General features: G+C 37.6%; 3 protein-coding genes across 7 annotated transcripts; 1 reads left to right on the top strand and 2 right to left on the bottom strand.

The window, feature by feature from the left end:
- Positions 1–211: 211 nt before the first annotated feature.
- Positions 212–17,692, top strand: loxl3b (lysyl oxidase-like 3b). Of its 5 annotated transcripts, none has more exons than XM_042736592.1 (17): positions 212–586; positions 3,308–3,643; positions 3,732–3,895; positions 4,569–4,786; positions 6,159–6,215; positions 6,959–7,033; positions 7,953–8,160; positions 8,263–8,443; positions 9,993–10,147; positions 10,975–11,145; positions 11,742–11,897; positions 12,719–12,878; positions 14,360–14,603; positions 15,962–16,077; positions 16,168–16,304; positions 16,399–16,510; positions 16,866–17,692. In XM_042736592.1, exons 2-17 carry the CDS (start codon positions 3,316–3,318, stop codon positions 16,937–16,939), a joined length of 2,556 nt encoding a protein of 851 aa, XP_042592526.1. In that variant the 5' UTR covers positions 212–586; positions 3,308–3,315; the 3' UTR covers positions 16,940–17,692. The 5 variants fall into 5 exon arrangements, with proteins under 5 accessions (XP_042592526.1, XP_042592521.1, XP_042592522.1 ...); XM_042736587.1 differs by lacking the exon at positions 11,742–11,897 and adding an exon at positions 932–1,003 and having other exon boundaries at positions 215–586; XM_042736588.1 differs by lacking the exon at positions 11,742–11,897 and having other exon boundaries at positions 217–586; positions 16,866–16,986; positions 17,064–17,692.
- Positions 17,693–18,388: 696 nt separating this feature from the next.
- Positions 18,389–22,222, bottom strand: LOC109054998 (serine protease HTRA2, mitochondrial-like). The gene is made up of 8 exons (XM_042736593.1): positions 21,554–22,222; positions 21,075–21,279; positions 19,936–20,130; positions 19,803–19,835; positions 19,477–19,585; positions 19,324–19,393; positions 19,142–19,237; positions 18,389–19,051 (listed from the first exon to the last, which is right to left on the bottom strand). Exons 1-8 carry the CDS (start codon positions 21,997–21,999, stop codon positions 18,886–18,888), a joined length of 1,320 nt encoding a protein of 439 aa, XP_042592527.1. The 5' UTR covers positions 22,000–22,222; the 3' UTR covers positions 18,389–18,885.
- Positions 22,223–23,350: 1,128 nt separating this feature from the next.
- LOC109065529 (28S ribosomal protein S26, mitochondrial-like) lies at positions 23,351–25,728 on the bottom strand. Its single transcript, XM_042736578.1, has 5 exons — positions 25,618–25,728; positions 24,608–24,942; positions 24,307–24,453; positions 23,827–23,950; positions 23,351–23,596 (listed from the first exon to the last, which is right to left on the bottom strand). Exons 2-5 carry the CDS (start codon positions 24,826–24,828, stop codon positions 23,462–23,464), a joined length of 627 nt encoding a protein of 208 aa, XP_042592512.1. The 5' UTR covers positions 24,829–24,942; positions 25,618–25,728; the 3' UTR covers positions 23,351–23,461.
- Positions 25,729–26,120: the final 392 nt, after the last annotated feature.

Here is a 26,120-nt window from a genome sequence, read left to right as displayed (position 1 = left end):
TATTGTTTTTTAACAAAAACGCCTTTGTAAAAATTTTTTTTTTTTGTAATAAAAGATATAAATCACAATATAAAAAGGCTTCTTCGTGCTATTTTTCGGATATTTTAACAGTAGCATATTGTTTTTTTTTATTATTTAAATATTCCAGCAAATTTCACGGAGATCAGAATCCCCAAGCAGCAAGTATTTTTTACAAACGTAGACCGTGCCTGAGCAGAAGAACGTTCCGTTATGCAAGTAGGAAAATCTTTTCCTGAACTGTGAAAGGGCTATGTGTTTTTCCTAAAACGAATCCTGCCCCTTTTCATTCGTGTGAAGTCGTCCACGAGTCAGCTCCACCTCTCCCCCCCGTGCTCCGTCTTTCCAGTCGCTCTCTCTCCCACCCGCACGACTGTCCAGCTGGCAATTCCCTGCCATTACAGCCCGTTATCTCTGCTGCTCATCAGACGCTTTTCTCTGCTTTGTACAAGCTCTGAGTTCTGCAGCTGGCACTCAGCTCTTTTCTGGATGCTTTTCTGGTTCTGTGCATAAATATAAACTGCATGAAACTGTGTGCCAAGACTGTGGAGAGACCGCTTAACTTGAGGTAAGGGGGGGGGGGGGGGGGTAATTATGATTTTTATTCCTCTGAGTATATTATTGAATAGTTTTATCTTTTACGCAAAAGTGTCATAAATATTGTTGAAAAGAGTACCGTTAACGTTATTTACTTGCACAGATATGATCTGAGATAAAGCAGCTGGACGCCAAGTAGCCTACACTTCCTCTGTCACGTCCTTTTATTCATCTAAGCTTTGCAGTGAAGCTAATAAATGATGTCAAAGCATTTGCAACAGTTTTATGTTTTAAAGAACACTTATATCATTATTAAAACACTGTTAAGAGTTTTGTCGGAAGTTCCTTTTTCTCCTACTCCGCCTGTATTTCTTAGAAATGGACAGCAGTCTTCAACTGACCAGAGAAGTTGAGCTGCTTGAACCACATTTGAAGTCACTTTAAAAAAGTAAATACACATCTGTTTGCAATTTGCCCTCACATGTTTATTAACCTGATGTTTAATAGTGAATTTACCTTGTGGGGTCCAGACCTGGCTGTGTCTCGCCGTTACCTCTGCATTTCTTTTGCCTGTTTATATAGCTAGGCATTTTAAAGCATGATATAGTTTACCGATGATGTGAGTTATGGATTTTATCATGCATTTTATGCCGTTAGTTTGATTTAGTTATATTTTCCTTGGAAATACCATGTGCTGGTGAATCACGCGCCCCTGAGCTACTGATCTGTTTTCAATTGCGCGCCAGTCTCTTTACTACCTTGTATAATTGGATCCATCCAGGAAAAGTGATTGATCTATTCAGTTTGGACATGTTTTACATTTAAGTTTTACACATGTAACATTCTTGAAATTACTTAAAATACTTGTCTTATACAAATACTGCAGATTTAATAGGTATTTAATGCATTCGATGGTGTACTTTATTAGAAAGGAGACAAAGGAAATGAAGAAAACAAAGCGCATAGAATAGTTATAATTGTCATTTCCAATCAAGTTGTTTTGTCAAATTATGCATATTTGAGGTTTTAGAAAAAAAAAAAATATTTTCTATTTAAGATTCTAAAAAAAATCTTAAAATTCTAGCTATGAATTTCCTGTAGGATGACAAAGGAGCCATTTTATCCCAAAATTAAAGTTCCATGTGTTTGGGTAACGGGTCTGTTCTCAGAGCCAGTGGAGAGGGCGCTCAAGATTTTTACATTCCTCTGTGACCCACAGGCACCAGAGTGACTTGTCTGTTAAGCTGTTGTTACATTAGTGAAATCCCATCACCGCTCCATTGAGGGGCTGTTATATCATCAACACAATTATCTGTGCAATGTCATACTATATACAAAGGGTTTAAACACTTTTGTCTACAAACATTATGAGATGAACCTCATGTCAATCAAACATAAAGTCGGTGGGTGGCTCAGTAAAATGTTTTACTGCTTCCTCTAAAGTCAATATACTAGCTGCTACTATTGCAGGATGGCTACAGCTCAAGCTGTTCAAAATATCAAAATAGGTTCATGCACATGAAAATATTGAGTTTAGATTATGTTTATGTGATGAATGAGATGTCTGTGTCAAATGCAGTTATTGTTAGTTTTTCCTACCCACTCATTCTGTAACAGTGGGTCCCCCAGGGTGTGTTGGATATATGCACAGATATTTGATCTGTGGGTGAATCTCAAGAAAACATATCCGACACAGTTTTTCTCCGAAATCAGAACAAAAGGTACATTTTTTTATAAAGAAAACTAATAAAGCTTATTTCTTGGACCATTCAGATGTTTTGGATTGTTTGTATGACATGATATTCATTACCGTAATGCTTCTGAAAGTTTTTTTTTTTTTTTTTTTTTTTGTAATAACCATTATTCATGATGGTCATTCTAATTATTAGATTCTTGTTACCGTACACTGCAAAACATGCTTTTTTCAAAGTTGTAAATAAATATTACAGGAGTACATTTTACAAGAAAATACTGTTTTAATTAAGTATTTGTAAAATTTATTAGCAACAAAGTAGATTTCTTTTAGTGCAGTATTTTTTTTAAATTACAGTAATGATAATGTTATTTTTTGCCTTACTGTTATGAGATGTGGTGATGTGGGTTAGTCACCTTGCCTAAAAATGATGTCACATGGCAGAAAATCTCATGGTCCTAAAAATAGGCTTAACAGTATACACATTTGGGGTGAAATTTGACCCAGAAGTAAAATTACGGTAAATGTCTCTTTTGAACAGAATAGTTTTAGTTGTACGTCATTTCCAGTCAATCTGTCATTTAATGATGTTGGAAATTCAATAAAACATGTCCAAGACACATTTTGCTTTTGATATTTACCATAATGCTTCTGAACATTTTACGTTTAGAGGGTTTTTTGGAGAATAATTATTTAATGTAACCTGTAAAAAAATATTTTTTGAAGTTGTAAAAAAAACTGCAGTATGTATTATTATTTCAGTCTTTCTGCTTCAAAATTTCACATTTAATGCAATGCGCATTACTTAGTAACTATTTGTGACATTTACTAGTAAAAAAATAAGTCCTACACATTTGTTTTAGTGTACAGTAATTTTTTACAGTACAGTAATGACAAATTACATTTTTGCATTACGGTAATGAGAACTGGTGGTAGGAGTGTGCTTAACATGTTCTGTGTGAACACATGATAGTGCTCAAATAAAAACATACAACAGTAACCACATGTTTTTCAGTATTTTTCAAACCGTCCCCTCTTCGTTTATGTTCCCTGCCGTAGAGCCGCACATGGAGCTGTGTCAGTGGTGGCGACACATTGTTGTCTTCCTACTTCATGCTTGGATTCCATCATGCTTTGCCCAGACCACACCGCCAGTGCGCTTGAGCCCCACACCGACCCCTCAGACAGCAGAAGGCCCAGAGACTCTGAAGTTCCGTCTGTCTGGTTTCCCCAGGAAACACAACGAGGGCCGAATTGAAGTGTTTTATAAAGGCGAATGGGGAACCATCTGTGATGATGACTTCTCGCTGGCCAATGCCCATGTCCTCTGTCGCCAGCTGGGCTTTGTGTCTGCCACGGGCTGGACTCACAGCGCCAAGTATGGCAAGGGCACAGGTAACGTTCTTGCACGCATCCGCACACTCAATCAGATGAGATATAAAGCAGTTTCTGTATGTGCTCAGAGAGTTTGTGTTTGTTCCAGGTAAGATTTGGCTTGACAATGTGCAGTGCAGTGGCAGTGAGAGGAGTGTGTCAGTGTGTAAATCTCGTGGCTGGGGTAACAGTGACTGCACCCATGATGAGGACGCTGGAGTGATCTGTAAAGATGAGAGACTGCCGGGATACGTGGACTCCAATGTTATAGAGGTAAAGGACCGTGTGTGACCGAAAGTTTTATACAAATATATTTCAATTTAATTTAAAATAAGTTTCTCTTATATTGTACAGTAAGTATTTTTTAGTTCAAATAAATGGATTAATCACAGAAACCTGTGTCCCTAACATTGTTAATATATTCATGGCCCTAACTCAGATAGTACAAAAAGGAATGTTGCTAATTTAACACCAAGTAAATATTTTCCTACAAAAAAATAATAATTTAAAAACATGTTATCTTTATAATAGAATACTTGCTTTAAGCATTTCTTAACTTTTAACACAGTGTTATTTTAGCATATTTTTAATATTACTGTAGTTTTTTATTAATATTTTTAATTATGTTATTTTTTCAGTTTTCATTTTAGTTACATTTTTTGTAATTTGATTATTTGTTATGGATTTTTTGTTATTTTGTGATTTTTATTACCTTTTTAAAAATATTACTCGTAAGTGTAATTTAGTTTAAGTCCAGTTAATTTTTTTTATTTCTAGTTGGCCAGTAGTTTGCAACTTAATCTAAGTTAGTTTTACAAGGCAACATTACAAATTCGTTAGTTTAGTTTAAGTTTTTATCTAGTATTTGTATTTGTGTTTTATTTCAGCTTAATTTTAAATGTCCATGTCAATATGGTTTTTATTTTTTGCATCATGTGTCTCTCAGGTGCAGGTAGATGAGAATAAAGTGGAGGAGGTGCGTTTGCGTCCTGTGTTCACCATAGCGACTAAGCGGATGCCTGTCACTGAGGGGGTGGTGGAAGTCAAGAATAAGGACGGATGGGCTCAGATCTGCGATAATGGCTGGACACCCAAAAATTCACATGTGGTTTGCGGCATGATGGGATTCCCTCACGAGAAGAAGGTCAACAAGAACTTTTACAAGTGAGTGTTCATGACATGTTGAGGCTTGGATGTATGGAAGGGATCGATTTTATCCATCATCAGGAATTGACTGGATTGTGGTTGGCCATGGAAACACTTTTAACACATTTGAATATTACTCCATTTAGACTTTGTGTGTGGCATCTCACTTTACTGTGGTAGTTTAGCCAATGTGAGAGGAAATTATGTTTACTTTCTCAGTCATCTGTGAAATGCAGCAACATACACACAGTTTAAACCACAGACAAACATCTGGACAAGGAAACTATTGCATAGACGTAGGACATTCATGCACACCAACTGGTAGAAAGTACACTGTAGGGGTCTCATCCCAAAATCCAATGGAATGTTACAAGAATGTTCCACTTACATGAATAAGCCCTATGCAGTACAAATGGCTTTACACACATACACGTAGACAAGCCAACCAGAGAAAAATTTGCAAAAGCTAAGAGGAAGTCTCTATTCAGTGTCTGTCTGCATTTATTTCCCATGTGTGGTTTATAGACTATATAACGGTTTCATTTCTCAACCCGTCTTCCTAATAAGGCACGTACGCACCATTACCTGCCTCACATTCTTGAAACAGTGGCACACTGTGACTGATGAGGTTTCCATAACCCCACTTCAGTTGTTTTTATAGTTTTTGGGATATTTTAATGGAATTTAGGATTCCAGCATAGTTAAAGAAGCCTGTTTTATTATTGACCAGAAGGTTTCTTTCTGAAAAAGCTTCGACTTTATCAAAGTTGGTCAGGTCAAAATAACCCACAAAATACAATCAAAATCAATAACAAAATGTTAATGTCAATATTAGGCCAAGTATGATGGCTTTTTAACTAATATAATAACATTAGATATATATTAAATAACATTCTGCAGTTAAAATTATAATCAAGTACTTTACATGTGCTTTAGTATGTTATTCAGTACATCAAAATATGTGTACTTCTTTGAAAGTCACTAAAGGTTATTAAAACATATTGATTTAAAATGTAAAAGTCAAACATTTCCACAAGTTCACTTTTTAAAAGTGTTTTAAGAAACAGTACCGAAAGTGTAGTCTGTTTAAGTACAATTAAGATACCTTATATTTCATTAATATTATCTGCAGGTTACTCTTTTTTTAATATATATGCTGTGTAGTATACTACAAGTGCACATTCAGTACAATTAAGCACACTATTTTTTTCTATTTAGTAAGGGTTAAAAGGTTAGATCACCCAAAAATGAAAATTCTGTCATTAACACGACCTTTCCCATCTCAAACAGTCTAAACTGCCCTGAAGTGGACAGAAAGAAATAAGAGTGATACAGTAAACAGTGTACGTGTGTGTATGTGTACTTGACCCCATTTCCCTGTTTTCAACAGGCATCTCAGAAAGAGATCTGCTGAGACAAAATCTAAAGTTAAAGTAACAGCGGCCAGGTACTATCTGAGGGAAAGAAACCAGTAGTGTTCTTTCCCTAGAGGACTCAAGCACATAGTGTGGCTTTAGTACACAACACTATTAGTGTCAGTCTAACTGTACTATACTAACTGCAGTTTCCAAGATTTAGTCAGTTATCCATTTTTTTGTGATGGGGTTGTGTTGATATGCTCTCTCAGCGATGTGTTTGTGTGAGTGTGTCTGTCTGAAAGATGGGTGGATGAAAGATTTCCCCATGAAGAACTTATTACCATCTGTTAGTTTTACTCGCATAGTTTTGAGATGAGGCTGTGCTTGTGCAAGAGTCGAAGCTTTCTGAGGGAGATATCTTGAAACAGATATCCTCATACTAACACAAATCCCTCCTTGTGCTTACGGCATGTTCAGATATGTGTGCTTGCTTCTAATGTGCTAGTTTCAATGGATATAACAGGCATGGGAAAGTGAAATCACCACTAACGTTTTTACTTTTTAATTGATGTGGTATTTTGTAGTCCTCATTCCAAAGTTTCTATTACTGACACTTATGGTAATAATTATTATAAATCAAATAATTATTCATTTAGTTAGCTTGTGCCTCACAGCATCTTGACAGTGTTAAGTCTTAATTAATTCGAAAAAGACTTGGATCTTATTGACCTCTTTCCCATACAGCTGGTATGTATATGTGTGCATGTGAATGTTGGATGTTGCAGTGGACATCTGAGTGTTTCTGAATGCTTAATGGATGTTTGCATTACAGGCAGGAGCCCAAAGCTAAGGCTATCAGTAAAACTAGCACTAAGCCTAAACCGGGCAAATCAGCTGCAGCTAAAAGGTAACCTTGGTAAAAAAAAATAAAATAAAAAAATAAAAGGGGGAAAAATACATTACCTTTTTTGGCTCAGACCTTTCCGACCTTCTCTTTTGTTCTCTAAATCTAAATGCTGTCAGTCAGAAATGCTCCATTACAGGTGATTCTGGGGCCTAGAAAAAAACCTATTGATTATAGAAATCGGTTAAAAGACAAAGAAGCTTTCTCAAATTATTATATGTGGCAACCATTCAAAAGTTTGGGGTCAGTTTTTTTTTTTATATTCAGCAAGGAAACTTTAAATTGATCAAAAGTGACATGCATAGTGTTAAAAAGATTTCTACTTCAAATAAATTCTGTTCTTTTGAAGTTACTGTTCATCAAAGAATCCTGAAAAAACATGTACACAAAGATAATAAGCAATACAGCTGTTCTCAACATTTCTTGAGCAGCAAATCAGCATATTAGAATGATTTCTGAGGGATCATTTGACACTGAAGACTGGAGTAATGATGCTGAAAATTCAGCTTTGTTATCACAGGAATAAATTACATTTAAAAAAAAAATATATATATATATATATATATATATATATATATATATATATATACATTTTAAATTGTATTAAGACCGACCATACCTTTGAACAGTCGTGTACATTTGTACATTATGCAATTGTGTTGTACTGGTGTGTGTCTATATTAATGAGAAAAAATAAACAAATTAAAAAATTAACAAACTCCAACATCCATCCACAACATTTGCATTATAGAAATGATGCTGATTACATATGTGTCTGCCATCTTATGTGAAAATAGTGTGCATGTAAACATGGTCAGAACCCCTCTCACATCCCCTATCCCAAACTGCATTCCTATATATATATTTGAAAATAGTGTGCATGTAAACATGGTCAGCATCTCTTTCACATCTCCTCTCTCAGGCTGTATTCTGAACGGCAGAAGAATCACTTCCTGGTTCATTCAGTGGCATGCTTAGGCACAGAAGTGCACTTGGCTGCATGTCCTCTGGAGTTTAACTATGACAATGCCACAGAGTCGTGTCCTGGAGGGATGCCTGCTGTGGTCAGCTGTGTGCCCGGTCCACTGTACGCACAGAGCACTGTCATGAGGAAGAAACTTAAGATGCCGGTAAACTGTGTATTTCATTAGTGCTACGTTTAGATTAGTTTATATATAAGTTAGTTTATATACTTATATTAACTCCTTCTTTCTCTGTTTGTTTCTCATCAGTCTACCATACGGCTGAAGGGTGGAGCGAAATATGGTGAGGGCCGTGTCGAGGTGTTGAAGGGCAGTGAATGGGGGACGATTTGTGATGATCGCTGGAACCTGCTCTCTGCCAGCGTCGTTTGCAGAGAACTGGGCTTTGGCTCTGCCAAAGAAGCCCTCACAGGTGCCCGTATGGGACAAGGTGAGATTGCAAAAGAGAGACAAAAACAAATTAGGGGATGGACCGATGTAATGGAAAAAATAGACACTGATTTTCCTGCAGTGAAGGAATGCATGGAATGTTTTTATTACCTGACCAGTGACCTAGACTCTCATCTCTGAGGTTTTCAGAGATAATATAACTGCACTCATTTATTACCTCCTTTATTGCCCAGATTTTTGCCCCAATTTGCAGTTTGGAGTCAATGCTAGTTGCTGAAAGTTATTGCCAGTCTGCAGATTTTAGAAAGTCAGAGTTGACAGATTTCACAAAAAATTGCAGACTGTATGATGGGCACAGACTTTTTAGCTTCAGACTAAGAGTTTTTGGATTGGACTGTATATACTTTATTATCCCTGTTAGGGAAAATTTGTCTTGGACAATTCAGTTAAAATGCACAGTTTAAGAAAAGGAGGATATGCAGTCAGAGGATATCAAATGTTTGATATTTTGTTTTTATGTGTCATGCATCTTTATGTGTGAGTTTGTTGTGTACGACTTGAAAGTCTGGTAGTGTATGATTCTTTGAAAAGTCATGTAGTGTATTCCAGCCATAAAAATACTGTATAGCGGCGCCAAAAAGTATTTTAACAAACATGAAACACTTCACTTGATGAGAATTCAGTCATCATTTAAACAGCCTTATGTCGTTTCAAACTTGTTTCTTATGTAGAACAGAAAAGCAGATATTTTGAAGAATCATAATAACCAATCAGTTTGGGTTCCCACTGACTTTGATGAAATATTTTATTTATCCAAAATAAAACATTTAAAGAAGTTACTTTGTATGTTTGTGTAAGCTTTTCTGCTATGTATGAGAGCCGTGTGTATTTTGGAGGCCTCAAGGCCAAACTGACAGACTGTGTAGGTCGGAATTTATTCAGACACCTTCACCATTTCTTACATTATTACAGTTTATTCGATATAGTTTAGAAATTGATAATAAAATATGAAAAGAACTCTGTGTCAGAACAAATTCATCTTGATAATGTCAGATAACTTTGATAGAAAAGTATGTAATGAATTTGGTTCAATAGCTGTCAGCTGTTTAATTTAAGTACACAATTAGATTTAAGTATACCAATTTATGTCAACTAATTATCAAGCAATGTTTAATTTCATTCAGTCTGTGGTGTAGAAAGTCACATTAGCAATTAAAGTAAAACACTTAACCAAAACATGGTCAGGTCAAAGTGTCTGAAAAATTTTTGGTAGCAAATTTGTATAAATTTTACTGGTAGTCTACTGTAATTTTTTGGACAGTGACCAATAATGAAATTGTACAAAGATGGTAGTCTGGACAGAGAAAGATTCAGACTTCTGAAACTCCAACTCTGAATATTTTTGCAATACTTATAAGTTTTCTCCACAACAACTTCCATTGTATTTTCTGTCCATACAATTAAAGTCAATGGGAACCGAAACTGTGTGTTACTTTTTTAGGGCCACTGTCTTTGCATGAAGAAAACTGTTAGTTACACAAGTTTATGTATTTTTGGCAGTATGAATTTTGCTTTGTGTTTTGTCTCAGGGTTGGGGCCTATCCATATGAATGAGGTGCAGTGCACAGGTCATGAGCGCTCCCTGTGGAACTGCCGCTATAAAAACATCACTGCTGAGGACTGCAAACACACTGAAGATGCTTCACTCCGCTGTAATGTTCCATATATGGGCTTTGAGAAAACGGTCAGAGCCACACACACATTCTCACACTCATAACATTTCTTCTTGTGTGTTGATTTTGTTTACTTAACACATATGTCTTTTCTATGTCATTCGGTGTTTCCAGTGACTCTATATTACATTCATTTGCATCTATTGCTTGTTTCTCAATTCAAGAAGAACATAGCAATGATCAAATGAATTACATATATACATGATGTTGTGCTCAGTATTCATTTTGGCTCAAAATGGATGACTGGAAATATTGGGTATCATTGTCTGTATCAAGAGACAATTACTGAAATTAATTAATCATCTGTTGTGATTTATTATGATTGATTCTCAACAGATGCAACATACTTTAACAATTATGCATCTACTGCTAGAAACCTCTTATATGCATGTAGAATACACCGGGGCTAGTTGTCACATGCTCTTATGAAAGAATTCTGAAAAAAATGAATATGGTCTCCACTAAAATATGAAGTATCACAACTGTTTTCAACATGAATAATAATAAATGTTCATGAGTTCTAATTTTATACATATTAATTTTCATTTTTGTTGCCAAAAAAAAAAATTCTATGGTAGTTTTGTTATTACATTATCACTTTTTCATAATTGTTTACTGCTTAAATTTACCCCATATAATATTACAACCCCACTATGTATCTTTCCTTTCTTTGGCAGTGAAATATTAGAAGTTTTTTTTTTTTTTGTAGCCAAACTTACTTTTGAAATAAACTAACAAAAAAACATAAGAGTAAGAAATGTGACAATTAGCCCCAGTCTCCTGTATATTTGTAGTTGAACTCCCTCTTACCCCTCGTTCCTGGTTGTGCCCTGCTCAGGTGCGCATCTTAGGGGGCCGATCTCGCTACGAGGGCCGTGTGGAGGTGTTATACACTGAGACTAACGGGACGCTGCGCTGGGGCCTGATCTGTGGCGAAGGCTGGGGAACTGAGGAGGCCATGGTTGTGTGCAGGCAGCTGGGCCTCGGGTACGCCAACCATGGCCTACAAGTAGGATGCTAACAGTAACAGCAACACACACTTGCATGCTAACAATGCCTTGAACTTTCTGCTGCCATCAAAAAAATCAGATGGTGCTGGCTTACACACTCCCACATATTCAAAGCCTTGATCTTTGAAAACGCACAACACGAGTCAGTGCATGTAGTACAGGGACGGACAGAAATAAACCTGCTGAAAAGATCAGTCTGCTCAAGTTTGGCTATTGAACAGCACCAAACCAGTACTAACCAGCCATGCTGTTCTATACTGGGGCCTCGTTTATAAAGACATGCACAGTATGATCCTAAATGTGAACGAAGAGTAAATTACAAGTTATTTATGTGAACATAAAATGTGAACATATATACCTACTATTTTATAGTTTTATACATATTGATTACCATATTTTTTGTCCACAACAATAATTAAATTTACCACATATAATGTGTATATTTTGGGCCAAATCAGATCATGTATAAATGAGACCCCCGTTCTTTTCAGCAGGGTTGTGTTTCTGTGTATGTGGGTAAGTAGTGAATGGCAGGAGACTGGGTGAGCGGGGTAAGGTGTGAGTGTGTTTGACGTGGCGTAGGTTGTGATTGCAGGTGCGTCTGTCAGGTGGGCGCTCGCAGTATGAAGGGCGAGTGGAGGTGCGGGTGGGGCAGCGGTGGGGCAGTGTATGCAGTGAGGGCTGGACCACCAAAGAGGCCATGGTGGCATGCAGGCAGCTAGGGCTGGGGTTCAGCATGCATGCTATTACAGTGAGTACATGACATACACACATGCGCGCCGATGCAGCTCTATTCTTTCACCAGGAATGCTGTTTATTAGGCAACACGAATGTTTGTAAATTACTTTTTTTCAGGAACTTAAGTGGAGCACTTTTGTGGTAGCTGTATAGACTATCGAACAGCCATTGAGTATTTATTTTTTTAAGTTGGTCCACAAGTCTGGTCATGTTTTACCCTAAAAGAAAGAAAGAAATAGAAATTTTATTGTAGGACCAAGATATTCAATGAATACAATTTTTGTTTAATTTTTGTGAACTAATATATATATTTATAATTTATTTATTTTTTTAGTGTGACCTGGTCATGTTTTACACCAGAAGAAATCAATTTTATTCTTTTTTTTTTTTTGCGTTGTAACATTATTCTAATGACAGTTAAGGTTTAAAGACAGTTATGTTTCTCCCCAAATTATCATTACCATGGTGCAAAAATTAATAAATAAATAAAATGAATACTTTAAAAAAACATTTTATAAAGTATCATTTCTTTTTTCGATCTTTCTAACTTATTTTATTTTGGGTGAAGTATGGCCTTTTTTTTTTTTGCAAATTTCCTCTCAAATTCTCATTACCATAATGCAAAAATAAATAAATGAATGAAAAAACTAATCTTTTGGAAGTAAATAAGGGGAGGGGTGAAATTACCTGGTCTTGGAGTGTTAGATGCTTAATCCTTTACAATCTTTAAGTAGTTAAGAAAATAACATTTCAAAATGGCATGTGACTGACAATCTCTTCATAGTAAACTTTCCATCACCATCTGTCTGTGTTTGTTTGTGTTGCGCGTTTGCTGAAACATGGTATTGGGACAGCAGTAATGTGACAGAGATGGTTATGAGCGGAGTGAAATGTACAGGCGATGAAATGTCTCTCAGCCAGTGCCAACACCACAGAACGGTCAACTGCCAGAAAGCCTTGGCGCGGTTCTCAGCAGGAGTTATCTGCTCAGAAAGTGAGTAACCTTACACATATGCACACACAGATACAAAGAATCCCTCGAATTTGATTGTTTGATATTAAGCTTGTATTTAGTCCAACAGCACTAGGACTTTTCACTCATTGTAGCACTCTGCCAGCGTTTGTGCCTTTCAGAAAGACTGTCAGTATTTGTATTAATGATGGGGATTTTTCAGTGAGACCTTTACAGGTTATGTTTACACAAGTGACTAACTTTATAAGTGAGTCACTGAATCATTTATTCAGCTGATTAGGTTAACAATACTGATTAATTCAGGAATTAACTAAGTGACTCTCTGCATCTGAATGTGCCTATGAACCTTCTATATAGTAGATGTGAAAAGAGTAATTGTGTCCAAGTTCATCGTATTAATAAAACAGTAATCGAACAATACATGCATGAGGTACTACTTCTGGCGAGATCCAGTGGACAGTTTACAATCCCATAAAACCATGGAAGTAAATGATGTTATGTTGTCATTCAAATTTAATTTATACTATCTTCATTTGTACTATATAAAACATACTTTTAAAAACGATTTCAAAGTAGGTTCTTCAGCAAATGTAGTACAGTCACAGTAACCTTCTTTATGAGTGAGTCACTGAAACATTCACTTAACTGATTTGTTTAAAAACCCTCATTCACTGCGCTGTCCTCAGAAATGCACATTCATTTTTCTTTGGCTTTGTTTGGAACTATTTTTGTTGGCTCTGGAAAAAAATAGACAAAAGTTATATCCCAAATTATGCCCTAAACACTATGCACTTATATTATACAATATGTACTCTACCCTCTATCGTACAACACTTTAATACTTCATTTTTTTCTGTTAATCAGGTGTGTCATTCAAGCATTAGCACTTTTTTTTGTGGAATTTTAAGTGTGAACACACTACTCACGTTATTTATACTAAAATGTAGGTCACTCAGTATTAAGCTTTATTTATAGAACTGCTGTATAAAAGCAATACCATATTTAAGAATCTAGATAAGAGTCTAGTTCAGTCAAACAGTATAAGAGTCAAAACTGACTGTTTTGCAAAAGTTATTCATAATATGTTTATAGATGGCTGGAATTCTCACCTCTCAGACGGTCAGTCTGCTGCTGATGGTAGATCTAGAGCTGTGGTCAGTCTGCTGTTTATCTTTCTCTGAGCACTGGTCTGTAATTAGTGAACCTCACATGGCAAAGGCTTGACTTCAAATGACTTACACCTGTCTGGATCATGAATACGAATGAGACAACATATCATTTTCTCAACTGTTGTGCATTGAGCAAAACTGTTTGTTCAGACATTCAAACCTCAGACATCCAGTTCAGTGTCCAACATGCAATGTCAAAATAGAAACAAAATTCTAAATCAAATTCTTGGACCAAGGCTGTATTTTTCTTTGAACTTTTATTTTACATTTCCAGCATGCGGTTTCAAGGTTTTTGCATATTTTAGCTTGATCTGTACAAATTTATTTCCCCAGCTGCATCTGATCTAGTGCTGAACGCACCGCTAGTGCAGCAGACGACGTATATAGAGGACCGGCCGTTACACATGCTGTACTGTGCAGCAGAGGAGGACTGTCTGTCCAAGAGCGCCGCTAAAGCTAACTGGCCTTACGGTCACCGCCGCCTGCTCCGCTTCTCCTCACAGATACACAACATCGGACGCGCTGACTTCAGGCCCAAAGCAGGCCGTCACTCATGGGTCTGGCACGCATGTCACGGGTAACCATGCTGTTAAAAATTGCTGCATTCAGAAGAGTACAAAAGTCGTTATTCCTGTTGTCTTGAAAATCTGGGTTAACTTTTTATGTTGCTGGTCAAATTGACTGGTTTTCATGCAAAACTAAGAAGAAGAAATAAAAGGAAAACAAAAAACTAAAGACTCGTATAAAAACAGAAAACCCATATTGTAGCTTGTCAGACACTAAAAATATAAAATATGTTAGGGTGACCAAACGTGCCATTTTCCCAGGACACGTCCTGGCCAGGATTTCTATATTGCCTAAAATATCCACGTTTTGGCTTTTTGCACTGCGCGACCGATTGTTGTATGACAAAGTACCGTGAGAGTACTCTAGAGAGCAGACGGCTTCTTGTGCTTTTGAATTGCTCTCACGGTACTTTGATGTCATACACTGATTGGTATGCTCAGTGCTGCTTCAAGTCCAACACTAATATGTACACGTATCTGCATCGCTTTGACTGTTCTCTGTAGATCCCATCTTCTCATGCACCACGATTGATCAATTACGTACAATGTCTGCATGTTATTGGTCAAACGATCATTACCTTCATTAAGTATGAAAACAGGAAACCATAACAAACATGCCTGCACTTATTGAAACATAAAAATCCTTGAAAATAATCATCCACAGAAAATACAACGTTTGGTCACCCTAAAATATGAGAAATTATGAACTCCTATTGTGTTAAAAACACAAAATAGACACAAAATAAAAACATTTCACCGACATTTCCCTATTTGTGCACTGAGGTGCTACATCTAAGTTTAAATAGTATGTAACATTACTTGTTCTTAGTGTAAATAGTATTTATCGATATTTGTAGTTGGTGTAAATATCCTCTGCCGTTTTATGTTGAGTTCTCAAATTTGAATAAGGGTAAAATGGGTTTCTCACACTTATTTTCAGTGCTAGTAATTCATCATTTCAAATACGTGTTGACTGAATCTCAAAGACGTGAAGAAACAGTGATTTGAGTAAACTTAAAGTTCATAAGTTGTCATGAATTTCATATTTTAGTTGTTGACCCGTTGTTTTGCCTGACTACGCTTTTACAAAGAGTTCTGGTGAATTTTATGGGTACCAGTGGAGAGTCAATTTTACCTCAACACAATGTAACCAATGTAAGTTAGTCTTTCCAAAACACATATGTGTTGATCATTTTCAGGCACATTCATGACCCTAAATGAGAAAAAAAAAATTGATTAGATTTTGTACTTTCAAGGCATGATTTCTGACCAGTCTTTAGATAAGCAGATGATCTGTTTTTCAGTCTGTTTTGTGGCTTTCTGGGGTATATTGACCACAGTTTGAAGACCCTTGTCTGTGACTCCGCAGGCATTATCATAGTATGGACATCTTCACACACTATGACCTGATGTCTGCCAACGGCACTAAAGTGGCAGAAGGACACAAAGCCAGCTTCTGCCTGGAGGACAGCGATTGTGACGAGGGTCAATCACACTCATCCAAATACACATTTACCGTCAGCTCTGTTGAGTTAGACACATTTTCACTTGTGTAAATATCTCTATTTATCATAGGTGTTTCCAAGAGATATGAGTGTGCTAACTTTGGTGAGCAGGGCATCACAGTGGGATGCTGGGATTTGTATCGCCATGACATTGATTGCCAGTGGATCGATATCTCTGATGTCAAACCAGGAAATTATATCCTTCAGGTCAGAGAATGGGTGCAGATCATTGTCCCCAGTCACCAAAAACATGTATTCTGTTGATTTAATAGTATTTAGACTTGTTTTCACTTTTTTCCAGGTTGTGATAAATCCTAACTATGAGGTTGCTGAGAGTGACTTCACAAACAATGCCATGAAATGTAACTGCAAATATGATGGGCACAGGATCTGGGTCCATAACTGCCATATTGGTGAGACATGAATACAAATAGTTTACCCCAAAATGAAAAGATGTAGACGGGTTTGGAGAATTTTAGCATTACATCACTTGCTCACCAGTGGATTCTCTGCAGTGAATGGGTGCCGTCAGAATGAGAGTCAAAACAGCTGATAAAAACATCACAATAATCCACAAGTGATCTACACAAATCCAGTCCATCAATTAATGTCCAAATACCATTTTATGAACAGTTCACATATTATATTCTGCAAAAATAATAAGAGTGTATCAGGGTAATATGCTATTCTGAATATTGTCTTATTGGAAAAGTGCTTTAATCGAATGTCAAATATTGAAAGATTGATTTTTCCTTGTCTTTATTTCAGGTGATGCTTTCAGTGAGGAGGCTGAGAAGAAGTTTGAGAAATACCCTGGACAACTTAACAACCAGATCTCATAATCCTATCACCAGATTGATCTAATTAGCATATTGAGACAATCTTATATGTAGGTTAATCCAAAGTAAAATATTTATTCATTCAAACCAGCCATAAACTAATTAACTTCTCCCATTGCAATTACAGAAATCCTAAAATCTACAGTATCCGAAGTTTTTACACCAAGAGTATAGCTGTATTGACATTACCTATAATTTGTTATGAAAACAGAACTCCATAAAACACTCTGGGCTACTGAGTCCTGGCTTGAGTAGTGTGAAGATTAGATGTAAATGAACATTTGCTCAGGCCGTGCAGTAGTACAGCCTGCTGTATGTGTTTACAGTGCAATCAGGTGCTTGTTTTCTTAAAGGTTTGAATAGCCTTGTCAATGCATCACGCAGCTCGTGTGCTGCTGTCTCTGTGAGTTAAAAATACTTGAATGTTTTGTACTCCAGATGAGCATTCATGTTTAAAAGCTGTTGCAAAGTGTGAATGTATGTTATGCTTCAAAGCTCTGACTCAACTCCTATTTTACTTTCAAACGCTCTTTCATGTATGACTTGTTAAATCTTCAGTGACGTTTTTTTTTTACACGCTGTCCTACTGAACTGGTTATGCATTCATGTGTTCAGCTACAGTAAAACTTTTTATGTCACATGCAACTCTGTTAAAGATGAAAAATAAAGTGTTATTTAAAGTTGTAATTCAAATCATTTCAAGTATTTCAAGTTTCATGAGCCATTAAACAAATAAAAGGTAATATTAAATGATCAGTCATGACTCGTTACATTACAAAGGCCTCTGCTTAAGACTCATAAAGCCAAAACAGCTACACAGTGCCTTTTGTTTTGTTATCATGCATAGCAACCACCCTGAAAACCCTAGCAACTGCATTGCAATCTGAATTATTTGAAAATCAAAACATAGCATTCATCACTCACAAGTAGAGTTGCCTCCAATTTTGGGCTTTTGTCTGTGATTTTCAATTGTTGGCGAGTGGAAAATCAGGGCTAAGTATAATGTGTGGTTGTTGCTGGTAGCCATTGACTTCCATAGTATGGAAAACAATACTATGGAAGCCAAAGGCTACCAGCAACTGTTTGGTTACCAACATTCTTCAAAATATCTTATTTTGTGTTCAACTGAAGAAAGAAACTCTTAAAGGTTTGGAACAACTTGAGGGTGAGTAAATGATGGCAGCATTTTCATATTTGGGTTAACTATTCCTTTAAATAGATTTATCTGTGATTCAAGTCCTGCAGGCTGCAATGTGAAATATTTCGACCGGAACTGACACGGCTTACGACAGACAGTTGTGTAACATGCAAAGAACTGCAATCACATGACTCCTGAAAAATCATGTAGTCTAGTTTGTGGAAGGCTTAACACAGTGACATTAATCAAAGTGAAGAAAGTGTACTTGGTCACTTTTTCTGAACGCACTGTGAATATACAATGATTCAAAAACGTTGATATTCCAATGTTTTATTGTGAAATCAGCGGTTTGTAAAATGTATTAAACGTTATACACTGAATACAAAAAATCTGCAATGCTGGAATAAGACCACCCACTTTTATTATGGCAGCCAAATGTTCATTCGTCTCATGATAAACCGTGTTTCACACAAATATTAAGACGTATTCCTTCAGAAACAATACTGATACAGTGTAGTTTGAGAGGACACACTGATATTTATCTATCGTAATGCTCAAGAAACATCCAAACTAATTCATACACTTCCAAAAAAAAAAAAAAAAAAAAAAAAAAAAAAAGGTGCACAAACTGCACAATTATAACATTTTGACGACACAAGCGTCCAGCTTTGCTACTTTACTGTTCAGCCCTATTATCTTCTTAAAACATCTCCAACTATAATAATTATTCAAATCATCTTTCGCTTCTAATTTCTCACTCAGCCGAACCATGTACTACTCTCTTATTTATATGCGTAAGCTTCACAGGACGTCACTCCGTGTGTTCGGGTGTCATGTGCAGCATGAGGAGGTCGCCCCCCCGCCGGATCACCACGTTTAAGCTGTCGCTTGTTCTCACAGCGTTATAGATCTCCTCTGACGAGTTCACCTTTGACCCGTTTATCTCAACAATAACATCCCCTGGTTTCACTCCAGCTCTGTGAAACAGAAAACAGGAAATGACATCGACAATAGGAGGCCTCTATCAACAGACCGTAGCAGTGTGGGGTGAGAGCATAGCTGCTTACCTACTGGCTGGGGATCCTATAATAACACGGTGGATGAGAACTCCATGAGAAACATCAGGGAAGGACATGTCACGCATCTTCAGCTCTTCGATTATACTGAGAGGGCAAAAACACCATTTAAAATACACAGTGACTATCTCACACACACATTTGGGATCTGTTATCAAAACACAGATAGGCACCTGGGGGTCAAAGTCAGCATCATCACTCCAATATAACGCCGTTTTGATCCTGAATCTCCAAACCAGGACTCTGAAAACAGCCGATGCACATCAATCAGCGACCTCAATACAAATGTCACTAACAAGAATGAGAAGGTCAAGGGTCATTCTTACTCTGTTTGTCTGCCGCACGCTCCAGGAAGATGCGGACTCTGTCTGAGGGAATGGCGAAGGAAATCCCTGCGGTAACTTTCATGGTATTAATGCCGATGACCTCTCCATCCTGAAAGTTACAAACATCACACGCTGGTTCATATCACATGCATTACATCACGTGACCAATCAGTAGCTTCTCCGACAGATCGATCAGGTAGACAAATATGTTCTTCTGTTAGGTAGTCAAATGACCTATAAATGAAATCTGACCTCAACTTCCTTGTTTCTAAAACCAAAATGTACTAGCGGTATGCTGTGTAAATGTCAGTCAGTGACAGACTCACCAGGTTTATAAGGGGACCTCCTGAATTTCCAAACTGTAAAATAGAAATGTGATGCAATATATGAATTATTTGATCAATGAAATGAACAAGCAGTTCCACTCAAATTCTCTAATGTTGTTTCCTGAGCTCTTACATCTATGGTAGCATCGGTCTGGATGTAGTCGATGTTGGAGTTGGACAGGCCCAGTTCTCTACTTCCTCTCTGGGCAGAGCTGACGATTCCAGACGTGATTGTGTTTTTAAGAGAGAAAGGGCTCCCCATGGCAACCACGAACTCACCCTGACGCACATCAGACGACTGGGCGAGACGCAGCGTTGGGAGGGGATGCTGGGATGAGATGAGGAGGGAAGAGAACAGAAGGAGACAAAACATTACATGTACACACATTACCATCTACACTTACATTTAGTCATTTAGCAGACGCTTTTATCCAAAGCGACTTACAAACGAGGACAACGGAAGCAATCAAAATCAACAAAAGAGCAATGATATGCAAGTGCTATGACAAGTTACCCTAACTACCCTAAAGGCTTTTTTTTAATTATATGATAAATAAAAAGAAAACAGATAGAATAGAAAAAGAATAGAGCAAGCTAGTGTTAGAGGCATTTTTTTCTTTTTGTTAATTGGGTAATAAATAAAAAGAAAACAAATAGATAGAATATAAAAAGAATAGAGGAGCTAGTGTGTGTGTGTTTTTAAAGAAAACAAGCAGTTATATCTATAAGGGGCGAGCTTTTTTAAAGAATAGAATTAGAATAGAGTGTGCTAGAGTTAGAGGGTCAGCTCAAGATGGAAGAGGTGTTTTTTAAAAGTTAAGTTAACTTAAAAGTTTGTGGCCTCTTAGGTGCACAATACAGTACAAATCAAAATATTGTGAAATATTAGCATTTAAAATAATTGTTTTCTGTTTTAATAAATGTTATTTATTCCTGTGAAGGCTGTCAAATGATCCTTCAGAAATAATTTAATATACTGATTTGGTGCTCAAGAAACATTTCTTTTTATTATCCATGTTAAAAACAGTTTTTGCTGCATAGAATGTTTGTGTAAACCGTGACACTTTTTTTTCAGAATTATTTGATTAATAGATTTATTTATCAAGACAAGACATTTATTTGAGACAGAAATCTTCTGTTACACTGTGTCTTTACTGTCACTTGTGATTAATTTAATGCATCCCTGCTGAATATTTATGTCTGTCAAATTCTAAATATATAATCATCCCCAACTTCTAAACAGTAGTAGGTACATTAAAGCACCTCTGGTACCTTAGCGTTGATTTTGATGGTAGCGATGTCTGCAGCCTGGTCGACATCCTGGACCGTGGCGTTGTAAGTCTCTCCATTGGTCAGTTTAACACGAACGCCGCGCTTGTTGGCGACCACGTGGGCATTGGTCACTATCAGGCCATCACTACTTATGATGAAGCCAGAGCCGTTCGAGATTGGCACCTCGCGGCCAGAAAAGGGGTGTCTGAAAAACACAGCTTATAGTATCAGTCACAATACCCAGCACAACTGAAACTATACACCTATGTGTCAGACACAGCCAGTTCACAAAGAATGAAAAAGTCCCTGTTGAGAAAAACATCTTAAACAAGCCTAAACTGGTTTGCTGGCCTCCGTGTCTAGTCAGGGGGTTTATCTTCGTCAGCAGCTCGAGCAGAAGGTGAGACTCGTTTCAAGCTAGTTTAAGATGTTTTCAGCGGGACTAGAACACAGTTTCGTTGTATTTGTGAGAGACTCACCGCCCAACGATCTCGATGTAGACTACAGCAGGGGTGGACTTCTCAACCACATCCGCGATGAAGTTGTACTTGTACCGCGGGCTGTCAGGTTTAAACGGAGAGGCGCACTGGACCGTCGGGAGTAAACTGTCAATTAGCAAATTCCTGACCGCGACTGTCCTTTGCAAGGCATCTTTATTGTCCTCGTCTCTTAATGAATACAGTGCTGCTGCTCCGAGTCCCAGTCCAAACGCGGCTGCGAGGCGCGCGCTGCGACCGCCGCCGCCTCCTGAACCCCGGCGCGAGACTAGCGTTACAGCTCCTGCCTCACGCTCCTCTTTACCCGAAGAGCAGTTAGAAAAGTGTCCTAAAGGCCTTGCTGTCATCACATGTGGTTGCCGACTGCTGTCCCGGAGACATCTCGTGATTGTCCTTATGAGACATCTATTAACATGTGATGTTGCCATGTTGCATCAGATCGGGTGTATCGTGGAAAAGATTCAATCTCGACGGAAGCAGGACATCACTGCGTCGAACGCATTGTGTGTTAGCAAAAGTTTCTGTGAAAATGTATATAAAACATTCTTTAAATATGAATACGCGGTTAAAATGTACTTCGCATATGTTCGTCAAGGTGCGCCTGTCCCGTCCTCGGCTCTTCTGACTGAAGGGTCGGTGACTGCACCGGAAGTAGTAGTTGGCCAACGTGTCTGCGCATGTATGGACATGTCTGAAGGAGAACGGGAGCGCAGGGTTGCCAAGTTCGCGGTTATCCCGTGATTTGAGTTACTGTGGGTTGTTTTTTCCCGTGGTTTAAATAGGTTTGCATATTGCATAGATTATCGACTTAAATTAGTTTTTGAAGTATTTTACATTCTACCAACTCTGCCACGAGTGTTTTCTTTACCCTAGACACAATGTTATTTCTTCGATGCAATGTCTTTATTATGTGAAAACAGATTATTTAAGATTACCACTAGTGATTTTGAAGAAGTAAATTTAAATAGTGTATTAACACATACTAGTTACTCTAAAATACGTATTTTAAGTATGAGAGTGGCATATGCTGAATTTTGATGTTGGATTTTTTACACACCTGGCAACCCTGTGAGAGACTCCATCTGACAAGCCACGCAATTTGTGTCTAGTGTGACAAGTGAAACCGTACTGATATAATGTAGATATGATTAAGTGATAGTGTAATAAATATCCTTATTATAAATCTTTGATTAATTTAACTCTTGCTGAATTTAGAACCGCATACAGGCATACTACTTTTTTACCATATCGTTATATAAATAGTATGCTATATCATTATATTTTTATAGTATGATATTTGAGCATCTATTTCCCAGGTAATTTAAATTGATGCCTATAAACCTATTAAAAAAGTGCATTATTCAGTCTGAATGTATAGAAACTGTTGCTGTTGTGACATGCGACGCAAGAATTGTGAATATTTAACCTCATGAATAAACTAAAAACACTCTCTAGCTAGCATGTATAATGTTTCAGAGTTATGGCTACATTTTTTGGCACTTCCATTATTCTATATTTAAGGTAATTAGAATTAATTCAGCACACACTTACTGGACATTTATTTTTGCCATTTTTAGGTGTCATGACATTAGTTGGTGAATTCACTGTATTAACTATTTTGACTAGTGAAGACCATCTCAAGAAGACAGTCCTAAGAGACTTAAGTATATTTGAGACATTTTGCGTTCCTCACATAGTACACACACACACAAAGATATCACTCACTACTTCCAACGACTCTCATAATGCATGCAGAGGGTCAAAAAGCACTCATATGGATCAGTTTTGAGAAAAACATTTTTTTTTTTTTTGTCCAGACAGACAGTTTAAACGATGACACTGACAGTATATATTTTATGTACATTGTAGGTATTTTGGTTTTTGAAGTCCTTATCGCTGGAATGCAGTCCGTTTGACAACACGTCCTTCTTTATCAATGGCAAAGTTGTAGTTTTTCGGGTTGTCAAGAGCCTCTTCAATCCGCTGATCTAGATTTTCCGGCGTGATGAAGTCCTTTGCCTCTTCCTGAAATACAGATGAATGCAAGGTGAGAGAGGGGTTAGATCATAAACCCCCCCAAACCCTATCTGATTAAATATAATAACATGAATAAAGCTTCTCATCCTTTCCCGAAATGCATAAAATATCTTCAGTTTGTAAATTAATCAAATAAAAATACTGCAACACAAAACATGACAGCACTACTCATACATTCATCGTTTAAATCTGAACTCAAGTTCTGTAAAAGCACTCACCTGTAGTAGAAGAATGTGTCTTTCTTTCTCTTTAATGTAGTTCTCCAGCTCTTGCTGGCGTAAGATGTCTGCGTCTCTCTTCTTCAGCTCAGCGGCCTCAGCCTCCTGCTGCATGCGCTGCTCTCTTGAAGACCACATGGTACACATTCATTTCAAACAGCGACCAAAAGCAAGTATATCTGACTGCATCCCTCACCACCACACATCACATCACTACAAGTAACACCCCCTAAAACAATACAGCCAATTAGGGAATGTCATCAGAGCCCCTAAAGGGAGAGTAAATTAACTGCACATTTTCATGTATGGGTGAACTAACCCTTTAAATGTCATGCACAAATCTTTTGTAGTCTTGTGGGATAATCACGTGCCCGTTCTCACCAGATACTGTAGGACATCCAAGGACCTTTTGTGTGTTTTCAGCTCACTATTTTGGATGCAGCTAGAACCTTCTCACAAAATGCCCCTCATGCATCTCACCTTATTTCACGCATTCTGAGGTTTTCAGCATCATTCAAGGCCATGAGTGACCGATGCTCTTCTTCCTCTCTTTTGGCTCTCTCCTCTGCCACGGAACCAACCTCCTCTTCATATTTCTTCCTCAACATCTGCTCCTTGAACTCAAGTCTACATGCATGAAATGTTCAGATGTGTCAGTCTCAAACTCGAATGGCTTGAGTCTCAGCTGTGATAATAAACAGTGTGAGCTTGGTAATCAGATGACTAGTGGTGACTACACATCATAATCAGTCGGAAACGGTTGGATGTCACGCAGTCTTACCGCAGGGCTCTTAAGATCAGACTGTATTCAGTGTAACGCTGCTTTAGCACAACCATTTCTCCTGGATCCACGGGAGGGGGGGTCTTGATCCGTCCCAGTTTTGACTTCGCTTTAGGGTCTGTGCGAGATTTTCTCCCCCTGACAGTTTCGACCAAAACAGCAGCACGAGGAGAGAGAAAACTGACTACAGGAGCAGGACTCCTCGATAAAGCCCGCAACATGATGAAGATTCAATTTAATTATGATTAACCTGAAGCGTCTATGCAGAACATACAGTCAAACCCTAAAGGAATACAGTACAGTATTATATAGTAACAGATTCCAGCATGGCTACAAAACCATAGACAGTAAAAGAAATGGACACAGCGACCCCATTAGAACTCAATTGAGACAAGTGAAGCCCGTTTTTAGCGATTTTTAGAACTTCCGTTTCTGACGCGCAGACTCAAACTAAGCTTGATGACGTCAACAACCTGTCTGACAGATGTAAACCTTCTAGTAGCTGTGCGTGCAAACTGCCATCGTTAATCTTGCAGAGACGGCGAGTTTGAGCGGGGAGTTCTTTGGCGTAAGTGAGCAGGAGTAAGTATTCTGATTAATTATTTTGTATAGTATTTTAAAATGTAACGCCAGTACGCCATATCTCTTGACGTCTCCCCGATTGCCTGCGAGCTTCTCCTCCTGTCTGTACGGTAATTTCTCTATTGTGCGACAGAGAGTCGAGTGGTTATGACGCAATCGTTAGCCTATTTTTACAAAAACACTGTTTCTACGGGGCCATAATGTAACATAGAAGTTAATGGAGCCCTTTATACATTGTCGTGTATCTTTAGAAAATAAATAATGGACAAATGGAGTCTTTAAACGCCTCAGATGTAAAGTTATTCGCTGTCAAAGTGACGCAAAAATGAATGGGAGTCAATGGGTTGCTAACGCAAGTGAAGTTCTGCTACAAGATGGCGGCACGCCACCTACTTCAACTTCCACCACACAACCTTTCCCCCTTTACATAACATTGAGAATCTCCACTAGGCCGCCATGTTCTTGAACTTTGACCACGGAAGTTGTTTCTTTTTCTCGCTCCACAGTCAAGACTGAGCTGAACGCAAATCGCTCTCTACTGCCGCGCGATGGAAGGAAGCAGAACTGCAAGCAATCGTTAGGAAATTAACTATTTTGTTATGATTTATTTTAACGATTTCGGCTCCTTAACGTTTCCATTAACCGGTCTAGCCTGCGTCGGAAGAAATATTGGGAAAAAATATCTAAAAAGCGTTCTGGTAACGTATTCCTTTTTGATGAAACGCCGCTGACAAAAATGCATAATATTTACATAAAAAGCCAGTCATATGAACAGCCAGCATACATGATTGTTGTCTCTGTGGAAGGACATTTCTGCCACGTAAGAAAAAAAATGCTTTGGTAAATTAATTATGACATAAAAGTCATATTTATGACATAAAAAGTAAAAATGATGATCATTATTATGACATAAAAAGCAAAAACTATAACA

Source organism: Cyprinus carpio, chromosome B13 (genome assembly GCF_018340385.1).
Source record: "Cyprinus carpio isolate SPL01 chromosome B13, ASM1834038v1, whole genome shotgun sequence".
Lineage (NCBI taxonomy): Eukaryota > Metazoa > Chordata > Actinopteri > Cypriniformes > Cyprinidae > Cyprinus > Cyprinus carpio.
Note: the sequence above shows the minus strand (reverse complement) of the source record. Positions and strands in the feature narration are given on the sequence as shown.